The sequence below is a fragment of the Thalassophryne amazonica genome, chromosome 17, assembly GCF_902500255.1.
Source record: "Thalassophryne amazonica chromosome 17, fThaAma1.1, whole genome shotgun sequence".
NCBI classification, from domain to species: Eukaryota; Metazoa; Chordata; class Actinopteri; order Batrachoidiformes; family Batrachoididae; genus Thalassophryne; species Thalassophryne amazonica.
Window position 1 is genome coordinate 58,808,662 of NC_047119.1, and position 15,205 is coordinate 58,823,866.

General features: G+C 41.7%; 1 protein-coding gene across 1 annotated transcript in view; it reads right to left on the reverse strand.

The window, feature by feature from the left end:
• Positions 1 to 15,205, reverse strand: part of clip1b (CAP-GLY domain containing linker protein 1b) — an 89,090-nt gene that overhangs the window by 68,476 nt on the left and 5,409 nt on the right. The window contains exons 2-7 of the mRNA XM_034191435.1: positions 5,664 to 5,857; positions 4,408 to 4,788; positions 4,109 to 4,242; positions 3,825 to 3,949; positions 3,497 to 3,698; positions 146 to 343 (exon numbers count right to left, since the gene is read on the reverse strand). Coding sequence (XP_034047326.1) covers positions 146 to 343; positions 3,497 to 3,698; positions 3,825 to 3,949; positions 4,109 to 4,242; positions 4,408 to 4,788; positions 5,664 to 5,769 — 1,146 coding nt within the window. The 5' untranslated portion in view covers positions 5,770 to 5,857. The remainder of the gene's footprint in view (positions 1 to 145; positions 344 to 3,496; positions 3,699 to 3,824; positions 3,950 to 4,108; positions 4,243 to 4,407; positions 4,789 to 5,663; positions 5,858 to 15,205) is intronic.

The following is a 15,205-nucleotide window of genomic DNA, read 5'->3' on the forward strand; positions in this document are numbered from 1 at the left end:
ATCCACAACAACTTGGGAGAAAAATATTCAGATCTTAACTTTACTGTAAGGTTTGTAGTATATTAACATGGTAATCCAAATATAAGCTTTTTTTGTATTAAGTGTCTTTGTGACATTTTTCTGTTTGACTCGTGTGCATACTGACCTGATCTCGCCCCTTCCTCAGCATAACCAACTCCTGCTGAATCTCTCCTGCATGACTAGTTGCCTTTGCGACCTCGCATCGCTCCAGATCCCTCTCTGCCAGCAGCTGTTCGATGTGCTGTTGCTTCTCCTTCAGAGCCTCCTGCAGTGCTGTGGTGCCAGAAATCTTACGAGCGTATCGAGAAGATGTCTCTGTCAGCTGGAAAATGACATTTTAGAATGTTAGCTGACAGCAATTAACATTTGTGGTTTCTGGAAAAACATGGAGCTAAAGTTTGAAATTTTATCAGCTGCCCTTAAAGTCCAAAGTGTTACAAAAATATAGGACAGTAGCAGGTGTAGATAGGGGGTACCCTAGCTATAGTTACCTGCGGGGTACCACAGGGCTCTATCTTGGGACCACTGCTCTTTCTCATATATGTGAATGATATGCCCTCAGCAGTTCGCTGCAAACTGTTGTTGTATGCTGATGACTCTGCTTTATTAGTAACTGGTAAAAATTTGGCAGCCATTCAGCAAACCCTGTCTTCTGAACTCGAGTCGGTTAGAGAGTGGCTGATTGACAACAAACCGTCGCTCCATCTTGGTAAAACAGAATCGATACTGTCCAAAAAACAACACCTGGTAAATGACACTGTAGATGTATCATGTGCTGGCAACAAAATTGTCAGTAAATTCTGTGTAAAATACATTGGTCTGGACTTACACCAGACCCTATCCGGTGATTTGATAGCTGATAAAGTGATCAGCAAATCCAATGCAAAATTAAAGTTTTTATACAGACAGGCCAAAGATATGGATCAACATACAAAAAAACATCTTATGTCAGCCTTATTAAAGTGTCATTTGGATTATGCTAGTTCTGCTTGGTATGATGGCCTGACCAAGCGCAACCAGGGGTGGTTACAGATTATACAGAACAAAATTATGTTTCCTCTTCTCCGCTCATCCTCTGACCCATATAGGTCCAGCTGAATTCAGACAGGTCGATATGTTACCAGTGGAGCTTAGAGTTCAACAGTTAAAACTTAATCATCTGTTTAACATCGTAAATAACCAATCTCCTCATTATCTGTTCTCTTCTTTTAATTTCACAACTGACCAACATAGTATGAACACACGGTCCAGCAACTTGTCTCTAGTCGTTCCCCATGTTAAATCTTTTGGTGCTTCCAGTTTTATGTAAACCGGTGCTAAGCTTTTTAACAATTTACCTAGTCATATCAGAATCTGTGATTCAAAGTCCTTATCTTAAAACAGGGTTAAACACTTTTTATTTTGCAAGATGTCCCAACTAGAAAATAGTCAATTTATTTATTATTAAACCAATTGTGTTTTGTTTGTTGGACCTTTTCACAGTTATGTTTGTCTTTGTTTGTTTATGTTGATGTGTTTTATTTCCTGTTGGGCCACAATGGAAACAAGCGTTTATGTTTTTTTGTGTTACCCAATATACGAGGTCTGTCAGAAAAGTATCGGACCTTTTTATTTTTTTCAAAAACTATATGGATTTGAATCACATGTGATTGCATCAGCCAAGCTTGAACCTTCGTGCGCATGCGTGAGTTTTTTCACGCCTGTCGGTTGCGTCATTCGCCTGTGAGTAGGCTTTGTGTGAGCAGTGGTCCACCCCTCTCGTCGGATTTTTCTTGCGAATAAATGTCTGAACGAGTTGGAGCTTTGCTGCATCAAATTTTTCCAGAAACTGTGAGAGACCTCCAGGTGGACACCATTCGGAAAATTAATATGGCTTTCAGGGACGATTTTATGGGGATTACACAGATTAAGGAGTGATGCAGCCGGTTTAAAGACCGCCCACAGCTGCTGAGAGCGCGGCGCGCTCCGAGCGCCGATCGACAGGCTGAATCAACCAGATCATTTCCAACGTGAAGGCTTTGTTGATCCCGGACATCGTCTGACTTACACAAAAATGGTAGCAGACGTGGACATCAGTACTTTTTCGGCACATTCCACTGTTAAAGGAGTTTTTTTTTCATGGAAAGAAAAGCGGACGGATGCGCCACCGTGCCGCTCACAGTGCGGGACAAAACCACCTCCGTGTTGGTCTCACAGGACGGCTTGGAGATGGCTTTCAGACGGCTGTCGGTGGGTTTTCAGTCGTGTGACTAACCGAGAAATTGTGGATGAGCCTGGACATGCCAGAACATGTCCTGTGAGGCTTCATCACGGCACTGCTTTGCACCATGCGGCTCCACTGCGATGCGCGGAATTCCTCCGCTCCTCTTTCCATGACAAAAACTCCTCTAACAGTGGAATGTGCCATTCATTTCCAAACTGAACGCTGTGTTTTATCCGGAATGTCCTCTGACTAGCACAGGACTTGCGGAAGATGTGGACATCAGCACTTTTTCGGCACATTGAGACAGACGTGCGGAGGAATTCCACGCGTCGCGGTGGAGCCGCATGGCGCAAAGCAACGCCATGATGAAGCCTCACAGGACATGTTCTGGCATGTCCAGGCTCATCCACAATTTCTCGGTTAGTCACACGACTGAAAACCCACCGACAGCCGTCTGAAATCCATCTCAAAGCCGTCCTGTGAGACCAACACGGAGGTGGTTTTGTCCCGCGCCATGAGCAGCACAGTGGCGCATCCGTCTGCTTTTCTTTCCATGAAAAAACTCCTGTAACAGTGGAATGTGCCGAAAAAGTGCTGATGTCCACGTCTCCTGCCATTTTTGTGTAAGTCAGACGACACCCCGGATCAACAAAGCCTTCACTTTGGAAATGATCTGGTTGATTCAGCCTGTCGATCGGCGCTCGGAGCGCGCCGCGCTCTCAGCAGCTGTGGGCGGTCTTTAAACCGGCTGGAGCACTCATTAATCTGTGTAATGCCCATAAAATCGTCCTTGAAAGCCAACAGAATTTTCCGAATGGTGTCCACCTGGAGGTCTCTCACAGTTTCTGGAAAAAAATTGATGCAGCAAAGCTCCAAATCGTTCAGACATTTATTCGCAAGAAAAATCCGACGAGAGGGGTGGACCACTGCTCACACAAAGGCTGCTCACAGGTGAATGACGGAACCGACAGGCGTGAAAAAACTCACGCATGCGCACGAAGGTTCAAGCTTGGCTGATGCAATCACACGTGATTCAAATCCATATGGTTTTTGAAAAAAATAAAAAGGTCCAATACTTTTCTGACAGACCTCATATTTATGTTTATTTAATACATTTTTATACTGTATTACTTTACACATGTTTACATTTTATACGAATACAAATCAATCAATCAATTAAAATACAACAAAATAAGGTACAATAGATGAACATCTAAGGATTAGTTAATGGGGAAGAACACTGAAGTGTGGAACCAAAACACTGGCTCTCACCAGTCCTGCTCGGCTGGGTTTGCAACTGATTGAGGAGGTGGCAGAGCTGAGTGAACTGACGGAGGAGGCACTCGGGCTCCTCTTGAAAGTTGACTTCCTCCGGGAGCTCGTGGACTTGGTAGGTGTAGTGCAGGGGAAGCCGATACGGGTCACCTTATGGACTGGAGCAAACAGACCATATCTGGGCAGGCACTGAAAGTATCTGAGAAGAAAGCAAGCAGCATGTGACAGCTTCTTCTTTCTTTACATCATACTGTAGGATGATGTTAACAGAGTGGAATGTTTAGCCCTGGAGAAATGCAAGCTGATATAGTGTTGATTTCTTTACCTGGTCCCTGCAACAGCACCATCATTTTTGCCAAGTGGTTCATCAAGCTCAACTCCACACCATTCTCCTTTGGCAAAATCTGTCTCTCCCAGGAACCTAACAACCCCTGCCTTGGTACCTCCAACCTACACACAAAACCGATATTACACGTAGGTAATATTTAAAATATATATACAAAAATCAATCGAAGATGTCATTGTTTTATGCTCTGATTTCCGAAGCTCTCAGATAAGTGATCATTTTGTTTTAAAAATCAGGGTACTTTCAGATATTACACCTCTTACCAGCACACGGTCTCCCAGCTTCAGCTCCCTTTTGTTCTTTTTCATGGACTCTGTGTCTGAGATGTTGGACACTGATTCGGTGGATGCGATCGCCCGGTTAAGTGATCCGCTTGTCTTTATGACGATGCCTTGAGCTGAACAACAAATATAGCTTTCAGTTTGCTTATAGGATTGACATGACAAAAGTAACAGGTCTTTTTATACTATACAGTTCATCAAATCAACATTACTGTTAAAGCACTAAAGAAATGACGTATCAACATTGGTCAGTATTCTCACGAATAAACAACAGATGTTACCGTTTGAGGTAGTACCAGCTGGTGCAGACTCGCTGGCTGCAAGGGTTCCTTGTGGTATGTTGGTCTTCCCCCCGTTTTCTTCCTTCTCTGGAAGGGCTGTCCTGGATAGTTTTGAAGGCCTTGTAAATATCCCCCTCCCGTCCTCACACTGGAAGTAGCGGACCCCTGCCACAGACCCATCATTCTTCCCTATAGGATCATCTAGTACAATGCCTGCCCACTGTCCAGGGGCAAACTGTGTGCCCCCAACAAACTGAACATAGCCAGGCTTGTTGCCATTGACCCAGACTCGCTCTCCAATCTGAAAGTCTGCAGTTCCATCCTGAGTTGGAGATGTTACACCTCCAGGAGACTTCTCGGGAGGAACTGGCTTTGGAGTACCTGTAATTAGAATGATGTTTTATTAACCTCTATTTGTTCTGTGTGAACTGCATTAAGACTTTATATGAAAACACAAGTAAGTGGTCACCTGTTCTGGAAATCTATAAACATCTGTGCAAAAGAAACTTCCTTCTGGAGCAGTGTAAAAATGTCAACAAATGCTGCTCTCCATGTAGGATAAAGCAAAGGAAATAAGTTCCAGAATGGAAACCAACCAACTCAGAAATAAAAATGGATTCTTCCACTTGATGAATTTGGTCAAATCAGCATTTGTGGCACTTGGACAGCGCAGTCTCGTTTGAGGCCGGGCACTAAAAGGTTAAAATATGACGCATATGATGCAATCACCCTACTTCTGGGGACAGCCCTCATTTGTCCCCACCAGAAACATGGCGCTTTCTCTGAGTTTTTGTGCAAAGTACACAGCAAACAAAGTGAAAATGCAAACAAAAAGTGACAATGAGGACGTGTTGTGATTTGTTTATGACCCAGAGCTTAAACAGGTTGAGGCGGTTGTGCAGGCGAGAGAACGCAGCTTCTCTGGCTAAAACTTACTGGCATGACCTCTCCCATTTGCCTGGTCTTCCCTTCTCCACTGGGAACTGAAATAAACTGCAGTTTCACAAATACTTCAGTGATGGCAGCCAAAAACAAAAGAGTACACCATTTTTCCATGTGAAGTGATGCTAACTTTATGGTGTGTAATGGCAGACTGTCCCCGGAAGTGGTCAAATCCCACAATATCATGCAGGGCTTCAAGTGACATTGCACTGCCCTTTTCACTGAAAACCTTATGCATAAACCTGCCCTTATACACTGATAGCACCTCTGCTTAAACTACTCCATTATTTAGCATGTCCATAACAAATACTTACCAGAAGATGGCGATGTCCTTGATGGCAGCCCAGCTGAACGAACTATTTTCGTGGGTGGCTTTAGCCCACTGACCTTGCCTGTACTCATGGCTCCTTGTTTGTCCATCTGTGTGGAGCTGTGGGGTGTCTGGCCTGACCAGGGTGGGAACTAGTCCTTCCCCACCACTAAACAACCCCAGTGTGTTGGCAGGGAGCTGAAAAACAATGAAAATATTCAATAAATCAAGCAACTATTAAACCAATTAAGATTGAATACCAAATTACAAGGGCGGCACAATGGCTTAGTGGTTTGCACTATTGCCTCACAGCAAGAACATCGTGGGATCGTTTCCCACCTGATTCTTTCTGTGTAGTGTTTGTGTGGCTTCCCTTTGGGTGTTCCAGTTTCCACACACATCCAAAGACATGCAGGTTTGGTGAAGTGGTGACTCTAAATTGACCATAGGTGTGTGAATGTCTTTGTTGGTCTATATGTGGCCCTGTGATAGAGTGGCATCCTCTCCAGGGTATACCCCACCTCACGCCCTATCACTGCCGGGATAGGCTCCAACCCCCATGACCCTTAATTGGAGTAAGTGGGTACAGAAAATGTATGCATGTATATATATGTATAATACAAAACTCAGACATCAAACTCCACATGTATAGTCAGCACTGGTGAGCACAGCTAACCACAAAGTTAGCTTCGATAACCATGAATCCGATAACTGAAAAGTTATCTTTTATGACGCTAAACTGATAAATTGCTAAAAAATGTATCTTTATTATGCCGCGTTCACACCGGGCGCGATCAGACACTACAAATTTGCGGGGGTCGCGTGGCAACGGACGCGCCTCCTTCGCCCAGTGTGTCGGTCTGCTTGGGTGGACTTTCGCTGCGAAAATTCACCCCGGTGCATCATCAAATAGCAGGAGCTTCCATTCCACTCGGCATCAAGTCATCATGATGGACCTTGATCACACAGAGCGAGTTGTTGTGAAAAGCTCCCAATACACAGAGTATCATTATTTGCTGCAGGAGCTGCATCTGGATGACGGCTGCTTTCAACGGTCCTTCCGCCTCTGCGGGACCCAGTTTGAGGACCAACTGTCCCGTTCACGCGCGCACATGTAAACAATTAAAAAAAAAAAAAAAAAAGAAACTCCGCTGCTTGCTGCAGCTCGCTCTTCCCCCAAAAAACTCTGTCATAATTGTGTTTAGAAACCAGTCACCATTTGTTTCATTATACATCTGTGTAGTTAATTAATAAAATATTCTCCACAGATGATTCGCTCGCGCGTGCACGTAAAGAAAAAAGAAAAAGAAAAAGAAACTCCGCTGCTTGCTGTGAGGCTGCTCCTCGCTCTTTCCCAAAAAAACTGTCATAATTGTGTTTAGAAACCAGTCACCATTTGCTTTATTATACATCTGTGTAGTTAATAAGAAAAATAATCTCCATGGACGATTCCCTCACGCACGCACGTAAAATAAAAATAAAAAGAAACTCTGCTCCCCGCTGCTGTGGTGCTGCTGCTCACTCCAAAAACTCTGTTATAATTGTGAAATAAAGGACAAAAGAGACATAAGTCCTGCTCACAGGCTGCTACCAGAGACAGGACATGTTCACATCTTCAGTCAAACTCCAGACATCTCCACGCCACTACATATTCAGTCCCTGATTGGTCATCGCAGCGCGAAGAGATGAAAAAGTTAAGATTTTTCAACTTTGGGAGGAGGGCAGCACGAAGTGACGCAACGCAATATTGCGCTACAAACACGCAAAACACTCAAAATCGCTTCACTCGCGTCGCTTCATTCACGTTCCATCGCGTCGCGCTGCGTGGTTTGGCGCCAAAACATGTCATTACATAGGAATTACATTACATTGCAACCTGTGGCTGCAGTCACTCGTGTCGCGCCCGGTGTGAACGCAGCTTTACAGATAACCGATAACTTTTAGTATTGATTTGGATGCGGCCACATCAGATTACACTGTCAACTACTGATAAAGCAGTTTCACTTTCACTTTTCGCTCCTGGTTAAATTCAAGGATCACAAACATAAGAATGCACGAAAAATGAATGAATAAAAAAATAAAACACCAAACACTGCCATCATCTTTTAAAAGCAGTAAAACACAGTATTAGAAGTCTCAGTTTATCTTGGTATTATATACACGAACTGAAAAGCTGCTGCTTTTTTCACACGCTTTGAACCCTGCGGCTTAAACACCCGAAATACGTCCATTAATGCAGTGATTGGCAGAGTAAATACAAATTCTTATCTGTTAGTTTCAGTGGGATTCATCTGAAGAAATAAAGCATTCTTTTTTTTTTGTTTTATCCAAAACAGTGTCTAAACAGTGAAGAAAAGTCCCTACACAGCTGTGCCGTGAGAGCAACTCTCCCCCACCGAATCTTGGCAAATAAATTATCCTGTCAGCCACAAAGAAATAAAATAAAATAATGTTAAAATCAGTCAATTTTGTAACAGCGCAACATTTCTATTTTAGGGTTTACAAACATTTTTGACCGTTAAACTTTGCTCACTTTACCAGCAAAAAAAAATGTTGACGGATTGAAAGTTAGCGGAACTAAATTTATCGGAAGATAAATGGTCTGATAATGGTTTTAAAACTTATCTGAAAAGCTAATCCGCTAGCAAAAACATTATCTTTGATAATTATCTGTTATTGGATTAGATGAACTGTGCCCACCACTGATAGTCAGGTACACAAGTAGTTTGATAGAGTCACAATTTTTGCAATTTTTGCCTCTGCACATGCCCAAAATGCAACTGAAATGAAACAATCAAGATGTGCTTGTAGTGTAGACTCTTAGCTTGATTCGAGGCTCCCATCGCTTTTGTCACACTACTTATCTTGGGTCTTCAATGGGAACCACCCAGGCAAACAACCAGTCCATCCTCACCTTCCGAATGTAAACAGCTATCTGCCACAACCAAGCAAACTGTGGGTATCCACTGGGCCTTCTCCAGCTGCTGGGGTCCTCAACACTGAGGGAGCTGCATGCTGGATCCCATCCGGAGAAACACGACACATGACCAAAATGTTACACCTGATGTTCCCTCACAATACAAGTGACACACCATGCATGTACGCACGCATGCACACAAACATTTCCACTCATCATTGTGTCATCACCGTTTGTCACACATCAAGAACACAACATCATGGAGACTGAAGGCAGAGAACTTACAAGCAGAACTCTGCATTACACATGCTCATATTATGTGATTGCTACAAGTCTTTCAAAAAAAAGAAAAAAAAAGAAGGCGGTGTGACTGTTACTTTTGTACATGTGCATTTGAATATTGGTTGGGAAAAGCTGCTCTTTCCAATAAACAATAATTCAGAATCAATTTGAATTTGTTTTCATTCGAGACTTGGCTCATGAAGGTACAAGTTTGGATGGAGTGGACTCAGCTGCATAACAACACTGCTGGAGTCACCCAAAAACTGGCCCGACCAGCACTACTGAACAATTTTCCAGTTCTCCAGTTTTCACTTGGAAGATGGATGCCTCTCATGGGAGGAGATACACCTGACCTTCCAGCAGAAAGCTGTTTGATACAGGACACGACACATGACTCAGAATCCATCACTGATTGAGCCTGTGGGCTGACTGGGTTCTTTAAATCCACATTTAATATCTTAAATCTATGGAGGACCAAACATGAATTAAGTTGAAACAGATAGGCTAAATACATAAATGTAGAAATAAACAGATAAATAAATAAATGTCAGCAAATTTATTTTATTATTTATTAATACTTCCATACACAAATGTATAATTTATTAATACTGTAATAACTTTACATTTTATTCATTCACATTTATTTATATTTATACCCACTTATTTATTCATTTATGCTTGTATTTATACATACGGTTCATCCAGAAAGTATTCACAGCACTTCACTTTTTCCACATTTTGTTATACTACAGCATTATTCCAAAATGGAATAAATAGTTTTTCCCCCTCAAAATGCTATGCACAACACCCCATAATGACAACATGAAAACGTTTTTTGGGAGGAGGCCCCGGGGAAGACCCAGGACACACTGGAGGGACTACATCTCTCGGCTGGCTTGGGAATGCCTTGGGGTTCCCCCAGAGGAGCTGGGGGACGTGTGTGTGGATCGGGGAGTCTGGGCGGCTTTGCTTGAGCTGCTGCCGGATAAAGCGGAAGAAAATGGATGGATGGATATATATATATATATATATATATATATATATATATATATATATATATATATATATATATATACACTCAACAAAAATATAAACGCAACACTTTTGGTTTTGCTCCCATTTTGTATGAGATGAACTCAAAGATCTAAAACTTTTTCCACATACACAATATCACCATTTCCCTCAAATATTGTTCACAAACCAGTCGAAATCTGTGATAGTGAGCACTTCTCCTTTGCTGAGATAATCCATCCCACCTCACAGGTGTGCCATATCAAGATGCTGATTAGACACCATGATTAGTGCACAGGTGTGCCTTAGACTGTCCACAATAAAAGGCCACTCTGAAAGGTGCAGTTTTGTTTTATTGGGGGGGGGGGGGGTACCAGTCAGTATCTGGTGTGACCACCATTTGCCTCATGCAGTGCAACACATCTCCTTCGCATCATCCGTGAAGCATTTACCCACTCAAGTCGGTTATGACGATGAACTGGAGTCAGGTCGAGACCCCGATGAGGACGACGGGCATGCAGATGAGCTTCCCTGAGACGTTTCTGACAGTTTGTGCAGAAATTCTTTGGTTATGCAAACCGATTGTTTCAGCAGCTGTCCGAGTGACTGGTCTCAGACGATCTTGGAGGTGAACATGCTGGATGTGGAGGTCCTGGGCTGGTGTGGTTACACGTGGTCTGCGGTTGTGAGGCTGGTTGAATGTACTGCAAAATTCTCTGAAACGCCTTTGGAGACGGCTTATGGTAGAGAACATTCAGTACACGAGCAACAGCTCTGGTTGACATTCCTGCTGTCAGCGTGCCAATTGCACGCTCCCTCAAATCTTGCGACATCTGTGGCATTGTGCTGTGTGATAAAACTGCACCTTTCAGAGTGGCCTTTTATTGTGGGCAGTCTAAGGCACACATGTGCACTAATCATGGTGTCTAATCAGCATCTTGGTATGGCACACCTGTGAGGTGGGATGGATTATCTCAGCAAAGGAGAAGTGCTCACTATCACAGATTTAGACTGGTTTGTGAACAATATTTGAGGGAAATGGTGATATTGTGTATGTGGAAAAGTTTTAGATCTTTGAGTTCATCTCATACAAAATGGGAGCAAAACCAAAAGTGTTGCGTTTATATTTTTGTTGAGTGTATATACGGTTTTTTTTTTTTGTTTGTTTGTTTTTTTAGCCTTTTATGACTGTTGCTCGTTGCCTTTTATTTTGAAAGCGTCAGTCGGGGGCGAGCTTATGCTGCTGCTTCCTGCTGATAGCTGAGTTCACACAGAAAACGACATGAGGATCGAGAAAAGTACAGGCTATGCAATTCACAACAAAACAAAATGCAGAAAGACGCCGAACTTTTGAATGGACATTTTCGGTACAACGTTCTACAGGATCAGGCCCGGATCCAGACCGGTTTGGATCGGTCAATTTTTTTTTTACGCATCGTTCGTCATCGGTAAAAAAAAAAAAATCTTGAATAATCTCGAATAGCCGAACGTGTCCCCGCGGTGAACACAGCTTTTCGGTGGTTTTCATGTCAACCTATAGTCCGTAAATGATACGGATTTTTCCGAGTTTCAGAGTCATACGGACGTACAAATAAAGTCGGATATTCAGGGTTTGGTCTGTAATAAACTATTTCTGCAGCGCGGCTCCACTTTGAAACCATGAACCATTGAAGCAATGCTTCGATCCAGTAGCTCTTTGGTTCTTTGATTCACTGCTCTTCAGAAACGGCAAGCCGCTTCTTAACCCCTCGCAAAGCCATTAAAATATCGTCAGTCACTTTTGTGTGGATTAAAGTCACTAACTGGTCTTGTTGCTGTCAAGAAACGAGAATCGTCCTCCGTTCCATTCACACAGCTCGAAACGCTGCGCGGCTGAGACAGAGTCCGGTCGGAATTAATAACTTCAAAATGAATCGCCGCTTTAAATAAAATGACACCTCTTTCCAAATGTAATACAGACAAGAAACTACAATCGACTAAAACGTTTTTTTTCCTCCCAAAATGAAACGTGCTGTATTTTCTTTTCAAATTACATCCTGAAGTGAAGCACAGCAGCTCTAAGCTCAGCTCAGATATATGGAAACACATTCATGCCAATGTCTGAAAGGAAATGCTTTTGACAAAAACTACAGATTTTGTTTATTCCTATTTATGTCCAGAGATCAAGGATTCACCATGTAGAGTTCATTATGTACAAAGTTTAAGGATCCAGTGACCAAATTCATATTTATTATTTACTTTAAGACTCAATAAAATGTTCAATTTCAATTCAATTTCATCGGCTTATAAAGTGCCAAATCACAACAAAATCTAAATATACTAAAACAAATACATCACAATTGTACACATATCAAATTGTGGTATGTGTACAATTGTGACGTATCTGTTTTAGTACATTTAGTCATGGACATGAATACTGTTATTTTGATATGAAACAGGATAACAAATGACCTGCCAGTGGTTTTATATTTGATTTCATTAGTGTGTTTCAGTTGAAATTTACATTTTCAAATTTATGCAATGTTCATTTACATTTTCAAATAAAGCTGTGCTTTTAAGCGGCTTTTGAATTCATTTTTGGGTTTCACATATACCATGCGATTAATCATGATTAATCACAGAAAGTCATTGAGTTAATGCGATTAAGATTTTTTATGTTTGCCCACCCCAATATATATATATATATATGAGGGCTGTCCATAAAGTATAGGTCCTTTTTATTTTTTTCCAAAACTATATGGATTTCATTCATATGTTTTTACGTCAGACATGCTTGAACCCTCGTGCGCATGCGTGAGTTTTTCCACGCCTGTCGGTGACGTCATTCACCTGTGAGCACTCCTTGTGGGAGGAGTCGTCCAGCCCCTCGTCGGAATTCCTTTATCTGAGAAGTTGCTGAGAGACTGGCGCTTTGTTTGATCAAAATTTTTTCTAAACCTGTGAGACACATCAAAGTGGACATGGTTCGAAAAATTAAGCTGGTTTTCGGTAAAAATTTTAACAGCTGATGAGAGATTTTGAGGTGATACTGTCGCTTTAAGGACTTCCCACGGTGCGAGACGTCGCGCAACGCTCTCAGGCGCCGTCGTCAGCCTGTTTCAAGCTGAAAACCTCCACATTTCAGGCTCTATTGATCCAGGACGTCGTGAGAGAACAGAGGAGTTTCAGAAGAAGTCGGTTTCAGCATTTTATCCGGATATTCCACTGTTAAAGGAGATTTTTTTTAATGAAAGACGTGCGGGCGGATTGCAGCGTCGGCTTGCAGCCGCCGCAACGCTCCACCACAGGAAAAACACCTCTGTTGGAAGCCTTAAGGACAAGTTGGAACATGTCCAGCTGTTAAACAATTTCTCATATACTCACTCCACTGAAAGCCTTCAAAAGCCGCCTGGATTTTACAAATGGTTATCAACACGGAGGTGTTTTTCCTGTGCCGCCGCACCGTGACTGTGGAAATTTACATGTTCTCTTCAGGCAGTCATCTTTATAAATCTCATTGGAAAGGCACCAAACAAAAGTTCCAGCATCATCACCTTGCCCAATGCAGATTTGAGATTCATCACTGAATATGACTTTCATCCAGTCATCCACAGTCCACAATTGCTTTTCCTTAGCCCATTGTAACCTTGTTTTTTTTCTGTTTAGGTGTTGATGCCTTTCGTTTAGCTTTTCTGTATGTAAATCCCATTTCCTTTAGGCAGTTTCTTACAGTTCGGTCACAGCCGTTGACTCCAGTTTCCTCCCATTCGTTCCTCATTTGTTGTACATTTTTCGATTTTTGAGACATATTGCTTTAAGTTTTCTGTCTTGACGCTTTGATGTCTTCCTTGGTCTACCAGTATGTTTGCCTTTAACAACCTTCCCATGTTGTTTGTATTTGGTCCAGAGTTTAGACACAGCTGACTGTGAACCAACATCTTTTTCAACATTGCGTGATGATTTACTCTCTTTTAAGAGTTTGATAATCCTCTCCTTTGTTTCAATTGACATCTCTCATGTTGGTGCCATGATTCATGTCAGTCCACTTGGTGCAACAGCTCTCCAAGGTGTGTTCACTCCTTTTTAGATGCAGACTAACGAGCAGATCTGATATGATGCAGGTGTTAGTTTTGGGGATGAAAATTTACAGGGTGATTCCATAATTTTTTCATCAGAATTGAGTGATTCCATATTTTTTTCCTCTGCTTGGTCTAAAAAAGTAACCGTTACTGACTGCCACAATCTTTTTTTCTTGATTTCTTATAGTGTTTCTTAAAGCCAGAAAGTTGCCATTTGAAATTACTTTAGTTTTGTGTCATGTCTGTGATCTGCTTTTTTTCTACAAAATTAAACAACTGAATGAACATCCTCCGAGGCCGGTGATTCCATAATTTTTGCCAGGGGTTGTAGATACAACCCTTTATGTTAATTCCCTCACTCGGCTTTGGGGGATTTTTTTTTTTTTTTTTTTTTTAAATAACAACCACCTCGCCCCACCTTCATTTTTCCATTTCTTTTATCCTTTGGTAGACAAGACATGAAGTAAGACTAAAATAAAATAATGTATAAATACATGTACAAAAGTATGAACAAATGGATAAAAGTATAAAAACAAGTATTAAAGTATAAGTAAATCTTTAAATTTGCAAGTGCATGTGTTAAAGTATGAATACATGTAAATTAACGTATAAATAAAATATAAAAATACATTTATTTATAGATTTATGTATTTCTCAATTTATTTAGTCTTAATTAGTGTTTGGTCCTCGATGAAAATAGTGTCAGGTCAAATGACAAAACCAACCGCTGTTAACTACAGTACACATGAACTCTCAAACAACTTTCATCCCTTCACTCCTCTTTCTATTTATTACAAAGATTTTACTTTTATTTCATATGCTTATTTCGGTTTACAGTAAAGAGTTTTTAAACTTCAAAAACATTTATATATGACTAGTCACTACTTACTGTTTCAGAGTTACATAAATTACCAAGAGCCATGTCTTATACCTGGGTCAAAGCAGTGCACAGTGCAGTCCATGTGTCACTGGTAGTCTCCAACCCATGCAAATGTCATTTTTGTGTACTTACGTGCATCTGCGCACCAATGGACGTGTTGTCTTAAAATGTGGTGTGGGTCAGGCCCAGTGCAGCTGTATTACCACGAGGCAGCAGACAGTGCCTGCACCATAAGCCATGAAAACCCCGATCCACCTGTTCAAGAACTAAATAGATAAACCCTTTTTTCTCTCGAGTATTCTGTGCAGAACTGAAACCACTCATAAATGCAATGTCTCTGTGAGAGATGGATAAATGCAGTGTTCACTCTGAAGTTTACCATCCCACACACAAACTGA